The 10,502-nt window shown below is 55.5% G+C and overlaps 1 protein-coding gene and 1 long non-coding RNA gene across 3 annotated transcripts; one reads left to right on the top strand and one right to left on the bottom strand.

The window, feature by feature from the left end:
- Positions 1–344: 344 nt before the first annotated feature.
- ATG9A (autophagy related 9A) lies at positions 345–10,490 on the bottom strand. 2 transcript variants are annotated; one of them, XM_015635446.1, is made up of 14 exons: positions 10,331–10,490; positions 10,063–10,106; positions 8,698–8,762; positions 8,243–8,404; positions 8,008–8,149; positions 6,324–7,072; positions 5,845–5,998; positions 5,445–5,624; positions 4,401–4,646; positions 3,890–4,110; positions 3,366–3,483; positions 2,971–3,193; positions 2,686–2,828; positions 345–2,585 (listed from the first exon to the last, which is right to left on the bottom strand). In XM_015635446.1, the coding sequence occupies exons 1-14, from the start codon at positions 10,431–10,433 to the stop codon at positions 2,580–2,582; spliced, it is 2,556 nt and encodes an 851-aa protein (XP_015490932.1). In that variant the 5' UTR covers positions 10,434–10,490; the 3' UTR covers positions 345–2,579. The 2 variants fall into 2 exon arrangements, with proteins under 2 accessions (XP_015490932.1, XP_033371879.1); XM_033515988.1 differs by lacking the exons at positions 10,063–10,106; positions 10,331–10,490 and adding an exon at positions 8,904–9,361 and having other exon boundaries at positions 8,698–8,803.
- LOC117244700 lies at positions 8,797–9,822 on the top strand. The gene is made up of 2 exons (XR_004498249.1): positions 8,797–8,946; positions 9,355–9,822. It is a non-coding gene; the product is annotated as an uncharacterized LOC117244700 (long non-coding RNA).
- Positions 10,491–10,502: the final 12 nt, after the last annotated feature.

Raw genomic sequence — 10,502 nt, 5'->3', positions numbered from 1 at the left:
CCCGGGCGGCACGGGCCTCCCCCGCAGCGCCGGGGATGGGGAGGGGCCGGTGGCCGCGGAGGCTGTCGCTTATCGGCGCCAGCAGCCCGGCCCTGCGGTGCCGCGATAGCCCCTGGAGCCCCCGCGGGGCCTCCCGCCACAGAGGTCAGGCAGGACGGGGCACTGCCCTCACAGGGATAAATATAGCCGCTGCCTCCTCCCGCGGCTCCGACTGCGCTCCTGGGAGCTCCCAGTGCCGCCGGAGCAGCCGGCAGGCTCCTCCCTGCCTTCTGCTGCCATCGCAGGCCGGGCCCAGGTGGGCTACACGGTACCACAGAGCGAAGGGAGACTCGGACACAGGCAGGGATGATACACCCCATCTTTATTAGACGGCTATACAGCTGTACAGCGAGGGCACGGGGGTACGATACCGCACTCCCCAGGGACCCCCGTGCCCGCAAATCTCAGGAGATGAGGAAGAGTGGCTCGCCATGCACATGGGACACGACACAAGCAAAACATGCGGCAAAGACTTGGGCCTGCTATGCCTGGCCTCTCCCTCCTGCCAACCCGGAGAAAGATCCAGAGTTTACCCCTGCCCCAGGGCACTGCCTCCAGCTGTTCAGCTGTACAGACCAGCAGCAACGCCATTAGGAAGTCCAGACATGGTGCCCCACAGGCCCAGAGAGGGGAGGCAGCAGCCTGAGCACCAAGAGAAGCCACTGGAAAATCTGGGTTCTTGGGAGATTTGCTTTCTGCTTTCTTTCACCAAGCTGTGACAGCCCCAAGCTGAAGCTGCTGTGGAGCGGTTGCAGCCACTTTTTCATGGAAGGACCCCAGCAGGGGCCACAGAGTCCTGACCCCAGCACTGAAGAGCTGATCTCCACCCTGAGTTCTGCTTTAGAACACTCTGATCTCATACAGACCCCAGGGCAGTCATAGCTCCAGCCCTGCCCAGCCCTCCCTGAGGCAACAAGGAGCCTGCTACCTGCCTGTCCCTGTGCAAGCCCCCTGGCCCTGCCCATGCCCCAGCTACCTGGGTGCAGAAGTGCTGGCAGCAGGTGGCTTAGAGCTGTCCCAGGCCCAAAGGCAGAGGGCAATAACTATGGCAGGAGAAGAGGGATGGCCCTGGACTCCAGAGACAGCAGACGAGGATGTGCAGTTCTCGCAGAGCGCGTGACAAAAGCAAGCAGTCCCTGCCAGAGGCAAGGGGAATAGAAAGTAAATTGTGGGCAGGAGTTAGCTGGGATGCAATTGCCCAGAAGCTGCAAAGAGAAAAGAGGGAAAACAGAAGGATGGTGGGAAGGTCTTGTCTGGGGCCACACTGTACAGCTGGGACCCTGATTCCCCACCACCATCCCAAGCCTGGGCTGAGGTGTGCCTCTCCTTTCTGGGGTCAGGATGCCCCCTCCTTGCTCTGCCAGGCATGAGACAGCTGCATGGTATATGGTCTTCACAGCAGCTGAAACCATGCTGTAAGCAAAAGGTTTCAGGGGAAAGAAGGAGCTGGGAACCTCTGGGCAAGATTTGAGATGAACCAAAGCATTTGCCAGGGAAGAGGAAAGGCCCAGTTCCACAGGAACAGCTGCATCAGGACAGACCCAATAGAACAGCACCTGGACATGGGGAAAAAGGCCTTTTTTGTGCCTGGAGAAAAGGAACCAACACACAGAGCACAAGTCCTTCAGACTGGGCTCTGAGGGGCCTGTGAGCACTCCTGGAAGATGCGGGGCTGCTCCACACTGGGGTCTCTTTGGCACTGCAGGAGGGCCCACTAGTAGCCCACATCCCATGGCTGACATACATGGGGAGGATGCTGCTGCCCCGGCACCGTGGTGTCACTCCAATGACCCTTTCTTGCATGCAGGGAATGGGCCAGCTGTCATGAGTCAGGGAAGAGCTGCAGCATCCCTGGATCAAAGGAGAGCTGTTCCCACCAGCTCTGTTTTCTATCTGTACTCATTCCAGCAGTAGCCACCAGGCCCCGTCCCTCTGCAGGGTGCTGGGACAGAGGGGTGTGAGACTGCCCCACTGTTGTCCTGCTCTGGGCTGAGAGGCACAACACTGGTCCTCTCTGGGAGGACTAACATGGTCCTAGGCACCTTCTCAGGGCTGCAGGCAGGGCAGTGTGGTGCTACAGGCTGAGCTAGACCACCCTCAACAACTCCTGCCCTCATTTTGGTGGCAGGTCCCAGCTTCGGGCGCACATCTGGATGAAGCTGATGCCATCTCAGATCCCTCTGAAGAGCAGCTGCTGTTGGCACCTCCAAACCAGTCCACCAGCAGCTCCTCACTGCTAGTCCCATCACGTCAGCTTCCACAGGCTCTGCAGAGATCCTCCAACATGGATGACACAGATGTGAACACAAACACAGGTATGTACTCACACACGCATTCACCCAACAAGTCAGAGTGGTGTTGACACATGGCTGGACACAAGGTGCCACAGCAAAGATGCTGTCCTGGCAGCTTTGTCTCTTCGATAATTGATGGCAACAAAATGTCCACTCAGGGCAGGAGAAGAATCAAGCCGATGCCACATCCTGCTGTCCAGGTGGCTCCCAATCTGCAAGCCCCATGAGATTCCCCAGTCTACCAGGCTATACCTGCAAGGCAGAGAGAGAATGTGGCACCTACTGGGACCAGCTGCCAGCACCTGGCATCAGAGTACACCTTGCCCCTCTCAGCCACAGCCATCACCCTTACCTTGTGGATCTGTGGCGGAAGCTCGTCCTCGGAGCTCTCCTCTGGCACGGGCTCTGGGTGCCTCGCTGACTGCCCGTCCTCGGCCCAGCCTCCCAGAGGAAGGCGGGAGAAATGTGATGGGGCTCTGTGCACTGTGCCTGGGTCTGCAAGAGGGGCAAGAAGTTAGAGTAGCTACTTGGGGGACTGCCAGTGTCTAGCAGCAGGCAGGCTGCTCATGCCACTCCATAAAGGGTATTGGTTACAGAGCTCTGACCTGCACTCAGACCTCTGCCCTGGCTCCCGTACCTGTGATGCCACCGTATCGCCGCTGGAAACCAGTCTGCAGCGTGGCTGTCTCCTCGGCAGGCTGCCGCGGTGAGGAGAAGGGGTAGCTGGCAGAGCGGGGAATGGGGACAGGGCCACCCCGCTGAGTGTCCAGCTCCTCGTGGGCACTCTCCCCACTCTCGTCACTCTCTCGTCGGTGCCAAGTGTGCCGCTCAGGCTCCAGCTGCGCATGCTGCTTGTGCAACTGCAGGCCAAAAACATGAGTGACTCAGCTGTGTGGGAGAAACCAGATGCCCGAACACACCCTCTCCGCAGCACTGCACACACCCTGGTTTTCTCGTCACAATGGACAGGGCAGCCCAGTCCTGCTGCCTTGTTCCATGGCCCTCTGGCCAGCCCAGCTCTGGGTTGCTCACCTCGTGCATGTAGAGTGCATGAAGACTCATCTCAGTCGAGGCGTACTCCGACAGGATCATGCTCTGCAGCTGACCCTCCCAGGCGCTGCTCCCTGAGCTCACGGTCCTTGCATCAGCACTGCCATGGAACACACTGGTAGTGTTTGCTGCCCAAGTGCCCCCACACTGCCCAGCCCCTCTCTAACATCAGGCTCACAGAGATCTGCTCCTGAGCTGGGAATGAAGATGCCCTCTGCTGCATCTCACAAAATACACAAGCCCTGCTATGGTGCTGCCTCTTCCCTACACAGGGGTCTCTCACCACTGTGGTACGTACAGGAGAACAATAGGGCCTTAGGCTTTCCTTTGGGGCCAGCCTTAGCACCTGGTACCTAGACCTGAGTCTAACTCTGCTTGTGAATGTCCTTTGCTGTCCAGGCTGCAGATAAATGCCACCATGTGTCTAGCACAACAGGATGGCATTTGGGCAAAGGCTAAAGGAATGTCCAAGGTGTCTGGCTGCCTTTCTGTAGCCAGCAGCTTACCCAGAGGCTGTCATTGCATTGGCGCCACGAGGCTGGGCTCCCTCTCCATCCCTTCCTGATGCCTGGAAGCCACTGGAAGGCTGCTGGGTAGACTGGAGTGGAGAGAAGGAACGCAGAGCCGAGGCCACTTCTGAGAGATGGCGGGAAGCCTGTCCTTCCCGGCTCATGTGGAAGCCCAGTGCTGAGGAGCCCGCTATCACATTGGCAATCAGGCTGTGAGGCTGCAGAGTTGAAAGAGAGAGTCACTGTCCTGTGCAGAGTTGGAGGACTTGATCCCACCAGACACACAGAGCTGGGCTATTTTGACCCCTCTCCCACCTCACAGGGCTCTAGGATAGCCTGTTACCTTCTCTAAAACCCAGAAGTGTCCCAGATAATGCTGATCTACCACATTTTCATCTCCAGATACATCCCAGGCAAGGGCAAAATTACCCAGAGGGCCTGATGATGAATTTGCCATCATGTAGCAAGCACCCCAAGAACAACCCACATACGCCCTGAGCCTGGGCACCTCTGACTCCGACTGCAGGGACTGGATGGAGCTGAAGAGGGCGTTTTCAGGGAGCACAGCCTGCTGAGCCAGTGCCACGCTGCTGTCCCGGTGCACCCGCTCCTTCAGGAAGCCGATGAAGGCTGTGCTCTCGCGGGGTGGCTGCCACTTGGGGTTGGTGATGGCAAAGTGCATGAGGGATAGCTCTGTCTTGCCATCCTCAGCCTGCTGGTAAATGGAGGCCTCCGTCTTTCCTGCTGACATCCACTGTGGACAACAGACAGGTAATGAGAGACAGGATCTGCTTTACAACCCTGCCAGCCCTGGGAATCCTGCAATCAGTCTGGGAAAAGCACGCAGCACGCAGCCCATGCAAGGCCATGGCTCCCTATGTAGCAGGTGCTACCCCAAAAGTCCCCACTCTCATTCAGTTATCTCAGCCTGGAGAAGAAGCAACAAGCACATTGTGTTCCACCTCCATTCCAGAACATGAATTGCTACAAAGGAACCGGGGAGCTGGGAACAGTCACACAGACAGGAACAATTACAGTCAACAAATGACACTTCTTAAAAGCTTCCTGCCACAATGAGTTCACTTCCTTCCTAGTTCATGACTGTGTCACTAGGAAGTCTTTCCCTAGACAACTGATCTAAATTCCCAGGCACACAAAACAGATAGACCCCTTTTCCCTCCATCGTAGATTTTGCATAATAGAAAATTATTCCCATTTCCTCTAGACTGCTTCTCTCCTGAGCACAAACAGATCAGTTTCTTAGTGCTCATGCTTTCTGAATGTCCCCATTCCACTCTCCTGAGGACACAAAACCCTTGGCTATAAGAACAGGCTATGACATCAAAGAAATGACACAGCCTGATTCCCGAAGGATCTGGTCAATAATCACAGCTGGGCCACAAGAGCCTTCTGGAGCTGGTGACCTGTGTTTCCAAACCCAGACACCCTACCACGAGGTGGGTGGCTGTGCTGTGGGCTGCCAGGAGTGGTGAGTTTGGGTCTCTCATGGGTTTAAAGGACCAGACATGCTGGTAGGCAGCCCAGGACCTACCGCAGGGTGGCCGTGCTGGCGCACGTCCATCTGGGCAAAGGAGCAGGTGTCACCCACACCCACCACCTCCACGGTGAAGTTACGGAAGAAGTCAACAATGTCCAAGGACTTGGGCCGCAGGCAGATGATGAGGATCAAGGGGGTAATGATGGGACTCAGGAGCTCTTCCAGGATGAAGACCTGAGCACAGAGATGATGGGTTCAGCACAAACTTGAGGGTCAAAAAGCCCACAATCCCAAAACAGACCCCACAGGTAGCCCTCTGTCTTCTGGGGTAGAGTATCTCTGAGGATGCTGCCTTGTTCCTCTATGAGCCCAGGAGCTGTTGAGCCCTCCAGCACCTTCTCCCTCCTGCAGGGATGGGGGCAAGTCCCCGGCCCCAAAGTTAAGCCAAGCTCACCGCTTTGTACTGGAAGAGCTGGGCAAACTCGTCCCTGGTCTCATAGCGGTGGGCGTTGCCCTGCCAGTGGTCAGGCATGTAGTGGATATGTGCCAGGATGACTCGCAGCAGCTGCTCTGGGCAAAAGACCAAGTGCTGGTCAGGGATGAAAGACCTGCAGGATAGGACAGGGAAACATCACAGCATTACACCTCAGTTCCTGGGAGATGTCACCTTGGGAGGGCAGGGTGACTGGCCCATATCACAGCTCCACCTGTAACCTTCCAACCAGACCAGCCCTCATACCATACAACCACTACAGCCAGGATCACTACTACCCCCTTTCTCCAGCCTGGTGCTGCCTCTCCCCAGCCATACCCCTCATTCACGCAGGTTCACATCCATTTGCAAGCAAAGAGCACCTTTACATGGATTGCTGCCAGCCCCACTGCTCCCTACAGCGCTGCTAGGAGCATGGGGGCAGCACAGACCCACCTCACCTGCACACCGTGATGCCCACCCCGAGCAGGGTGACCGTGGTCAGGACGTGCTCGACCGCAAGCACGTCCTCATCATAGATGGTGAGAGCGATGAGCACAGCCAGGATGGAGCCAGCAAAGAAGGCCACATTCTTGGCCACGATGGTGAGAAGCGGGGAGATAAAGCAGTTCATGTACTTGGAAGCTGGCTTGTACCCCTTGCTGAGGCGCGAGTGCAGTTCATGATCCAGCTCATTGAAGTGACGGAGGTAACAGCGGCCATAGAGAGACCAGCAGCGGGCACCTAGGCTGCCCGGCTCCCGCTTCAGGATCTCTGTGTAGCTGAAGAAAGCATAGAGGATCTGCCAGATGAGGATAAGCGGGCAGAGGAGGAAGTTAGCAATGCCAATCCAGAGGATGCGAGTGCTGAGCTTCTCAGCTAGTTCCAGGCGGTTCCCAGCCCGCTTGTATTCAGCCTTCAGGCTCCACTCGTTCTCAAAGAGGGAGCCGGGACCCCAGAAGAAGATGAGCTCAAAGTTGTACTTGAGCCCACGCGTGTAGAAGACGGTGTCTCCCAGCAGGGGCAGGCGGAAGCGGATGGGCAGCAGTGACTTGTTCACCATGGCCACCATGTAGTTCTTGAAGCGGAGGATGCGGTGATAGATGTCCAGCTCTGTCAGCTCCTTCTTGTGGATGCAGATCTGGTGCTCCTTCTGGATCTGCACAATGCGGGCCTGCACCTCCTGCCACGTGTAGTAGGGCAGGGTGGCCTGGAAGGTGGATAAGCAGCAAGATTAGGAGCAAGAAGTATCCAGGCACAGGAAGCCAGGCTGAGCCCATTGAAGTAGCAGGTCCCAGCACACACCTCAGGGTGTTGATAAAGTGCATGCAACACCAGGACATGATGAACCTCCTGGCACCACTTCAGCCTGCAGCAGGAAAACCCCATGCCTCGCCTCGGTGCCCTTTAGCCCCTAGATTAGCACAGATGACTGTTTACCAGCCACCCAGGCACCAGCTTCCTTGGAGGCATAAACACAGGTCCAGGCTTCTATGGGTCCTCCCAGAATTGCCATTTGGAGTCAGCAGGGAGAAACAAACATGATGGGAGTTAAGCAGTGTCCCAGAGGGAGCCCATGGAAAAAGTGGGGGCAAACCAAGCCTTTCGGCACACCCCACCCTTCTCAAGACACTTTATCCCTCCAAAGGATGCACACATGCCTTTTCATATTGTTCATCAGAGTGAGGACTCTGGATTAGGATGTATATGCAAGCCTCAAACCCCATCTGTGACACACTGATCTCCTGTGTGACCTTCACAACTAAGTAGCTCCAAGCCTCCCAAGTAAACAAGGAAGCTGAGGTTGTCCACACCCCAGGGAGTTACGAGGATATCCTTGCTTGTGCCTTCTCTGTGGAAGGCATCACAGAAGAAGCCACTGCTGGAGAGTACACATATTGTGTGGCATATGGCAGATGCATGTGCCAGCAGGCAGAGCGGCAGACTGGGCAGAGAAGGGTTAACATGGAATAAACTGGCTGCTGGAGAAGAGGCTGAAAGGAGATCATGTGCTTATGGAGCAGAGGGAAGAGCGTTCAGTCTGACTGAGAAGAGGAGAGGCGTGAAGGCAAGTTGCAAGCACCCAGCAAATGCCTCCCACGACCCTCAGCAGCCCTGCATGCAGCCCCTGGCTCAGCGACTTACCATGGGGATCCTCAGGGCATTGATGTAGAAAGAGTGAATCTCCCAGTAGCAGCAAATGTTGTAGATAAATTTGACGAGTCGGTGAATCCAGAAAACCCCAGCTATCACCAGGATGCAGATGAGGAAGCTGTTTGCCTGGATTCTGCAAGCAAGAAGAGGCAAGCAGTGGGATACAGGCCCAGACAGGAGCTCTGAGTACTTAAGAAAACAAGAGAAGTTGCTAACATGCCCCTACCTTGCACTGCAGACATTTGGAGGCAGGAAGGCATCTGGCAGAGTCACCTTAATGGGCTCGCTGGGATGCTGGCTGTGATTTAATGCTTTGTTGGCAAAGAGGATGTCATAATCAACACAGCTGATAAGGAAGGTGGTGAATGCCACCACAAAGATGAACTGCCTGTGAAAAAAGAGAAGTGTTGTGAGGGAATCACCCTCACTTCTGCTCCACCACAGAACATGAAGCAGCCAGGGTCATATGTCATGTAGATGCAATCCCACAGCCATGGCAGCAGGAAAGCTCACAGGCAATGGCTCCTCAAAGTGAAATGCAGGTCTGGGGCATGGAAAACCCTGAGGAAGGGGAGACAGGACAATTATGAAAGGAGCCCTTCCACCTACACAGCTTGGCAAGTGCCTGTGGCTGTTCCCCAGCAGCTGTCACAGCCACAACAGAGTGGAACCTGCACTTACATGAGCTCAAAGATCTCTCCAATAAGCATGCAAGTGAAGCCATTCTTCTGATGCAGGTTATAGACGTGAAAGCTACAGTCAAGGAAAACAGCATGGAGACTCCTCTCTGATGAAGGACAAACAGGTTTCTGTTCCACTGGTATTCCACAGCTCCTCAGCTGAAGTCTCCCTTCACCACCAAGAGAAAATCTCTCACCCCTACTCACCAGCAAGTTGGTTCCCCACTGCAGGAAAACACACTCTGCCCAGGTAAAGCACAGCTAGGGTAGAAGGACTTGGCTTTGTTCATGCTCCTTTCTTCCTGCACTCAACACCCATAGTGGGGGTCTGTTCAGCACAGAGCAGAAACTCAGCCTGCACTCAGGCTGCACAATGATGGATAGGGCAGGGCAGGACAAGACAGAGACAGACAAAAATGCATTTAGTGGCACCTGGCACCTGCTCCTGACCCCAGCAATGTGGCCAGGTCAGCTAACACCATTTTATAAGGCAAGCAACCCTTCTCTGTCACCAAGGGGGTCATTCTTTCCCAGTTATCAGGCACGGAAGGTCCTGTAAACCAAATAGATAAATCAAATGGTTTCTGCTTTCCCTTCCTATGGGCCCCAAGATTCCTTGGCACCAGGCTGATTACTCTCTTCCATGCTGTCCTTGAAGGTCCCAGGCACCTGGCCAACCCAACAGCGGTGATGACCCCGTCACAGAAGAGGGAAGTATTAGCAACACCCAGAGCACTATCCACAAAATCAAGGAGTTACAAATCCTAAGTGGGAACTTGTATCACAGCTCTGCTGGTGGATAGTGAGACCCAGAACCCCTCTGTAGCCAGGGGTACACCCATGGTCATCTGCTTCCTCTGAGGGCTAAGTGAATGACTCAAATTCTTTTATGTGATTTTTGAGTCTATATTATGAACATTATATTGATATAGCAAACCATATATTAAGATATGACCAGATCTGTAAAGAGTCCAGATGATCAGAAACCACAGACTAAGAGATACTGTAAAATTCTGTTCTCTGCTACTTATAAATTGTACTACACTGATTATGCCTACAGAAATCCTGTGCTACTCTGATTGTAAATGCCACACTAGCAATAAAATCCTGTTAAGAATATAACACACTAACTGTAACTACAACAGTACCATCATCACTTGCCCAAGAATTCCTAGAAGCACCTGTATGACCCTGTGTCAAATGACAGCACCCCAAAGTGCAGGGGTTCTGTCAGCCCATCAGGAGCTGTCTAGTGTCCTACAGGAATGAGCTGACGCTGCCCAAGCTCCGAGTTATACAAAGCTCCGTGTATTCCCTGTACTTAGAGCCGGGAGGAGGGGCTGACCCTCGCCCTACAAAAGGATATGCGAGAGAAGAAAAGGTCGAGGTTCTCGATGTGATGCCACGGAGCTGAAGGAAGAAGCAGCACAGAGTGAGGGACCCTCCGCACACCCACCCTTGGTGTTGTGATCAGCACAACCCATCCCTTCCCCCGCTGCTCCTGGCACCCGAAGTCCCAGAACAGCCCCGCAGCCGCCACCCGCTCCCCTTGGTGTCCAGCCTCTCCCCTGCGTCCCCGGCCTCTTCCGCATCCCGCCGCCAGCCAGGCCCCAACCCCCGGTGCCATCGCTCACACTTGGCGCCCTCGGGAACGTGGACGAGCAGGTCGCCGCCGCCGGGGGGAGACTCGGTGGAGGAGCTCTCCAGGCGCTGGTACTGCGTCTCGAAGTGGGCCATGGCGGGGCCCCGCGCCGCCACCGGCCCGGCGCGGCCCGGCCCGGCCCGCTCGGCCCCGCCGGCGACTGG

The sequence above is a fragment of the Parus major genome, chromosome 7 (assembly GCF_001522545.3).
Source record: "Parus major isolate Abel chromosome 7, Parus_major1.1, whole genome shotgun sequence".
Taxonomy (NCBI): Eukaryota; Metazoa; Chordata; class Aves; order Passeriformes; family Paridae; genus Parus; species Parus major.
The sequence above is the reverse complement of the archived record's forward strand: the minus strand, read 5'-3'. Positions and strand labels throughout refer to the sequence as shown.

What these genes read in the sequence shown, in the direction of transcription:
- ATG9A (XM_015635446.1), bottom strand. Translation starts at nt 10,433, where the DNA reads ATGGCCCACTTCGAGACGCAGTACCAGCGCCTGGAGAGCTCCTCCACC. An exon ending in GGAGAGATCTTTGAGCTCAT is followed by an intron (nt 8,405 to 8,697) that starts GTAAGTGCAGGT and finishes CTTTTTTCACAG; the next exon opens with GCAGTTCATCTTTGTGGTGG. An exon ending in ATGCCCTGAGGATCCCCATG is followed by an intron (nt 7,073 to 8,007) that starts GTAAGTCGCTGA and finishes TCCACCTTCCAG; the next exon opens with GCCACCCTGCCCTACTACAC.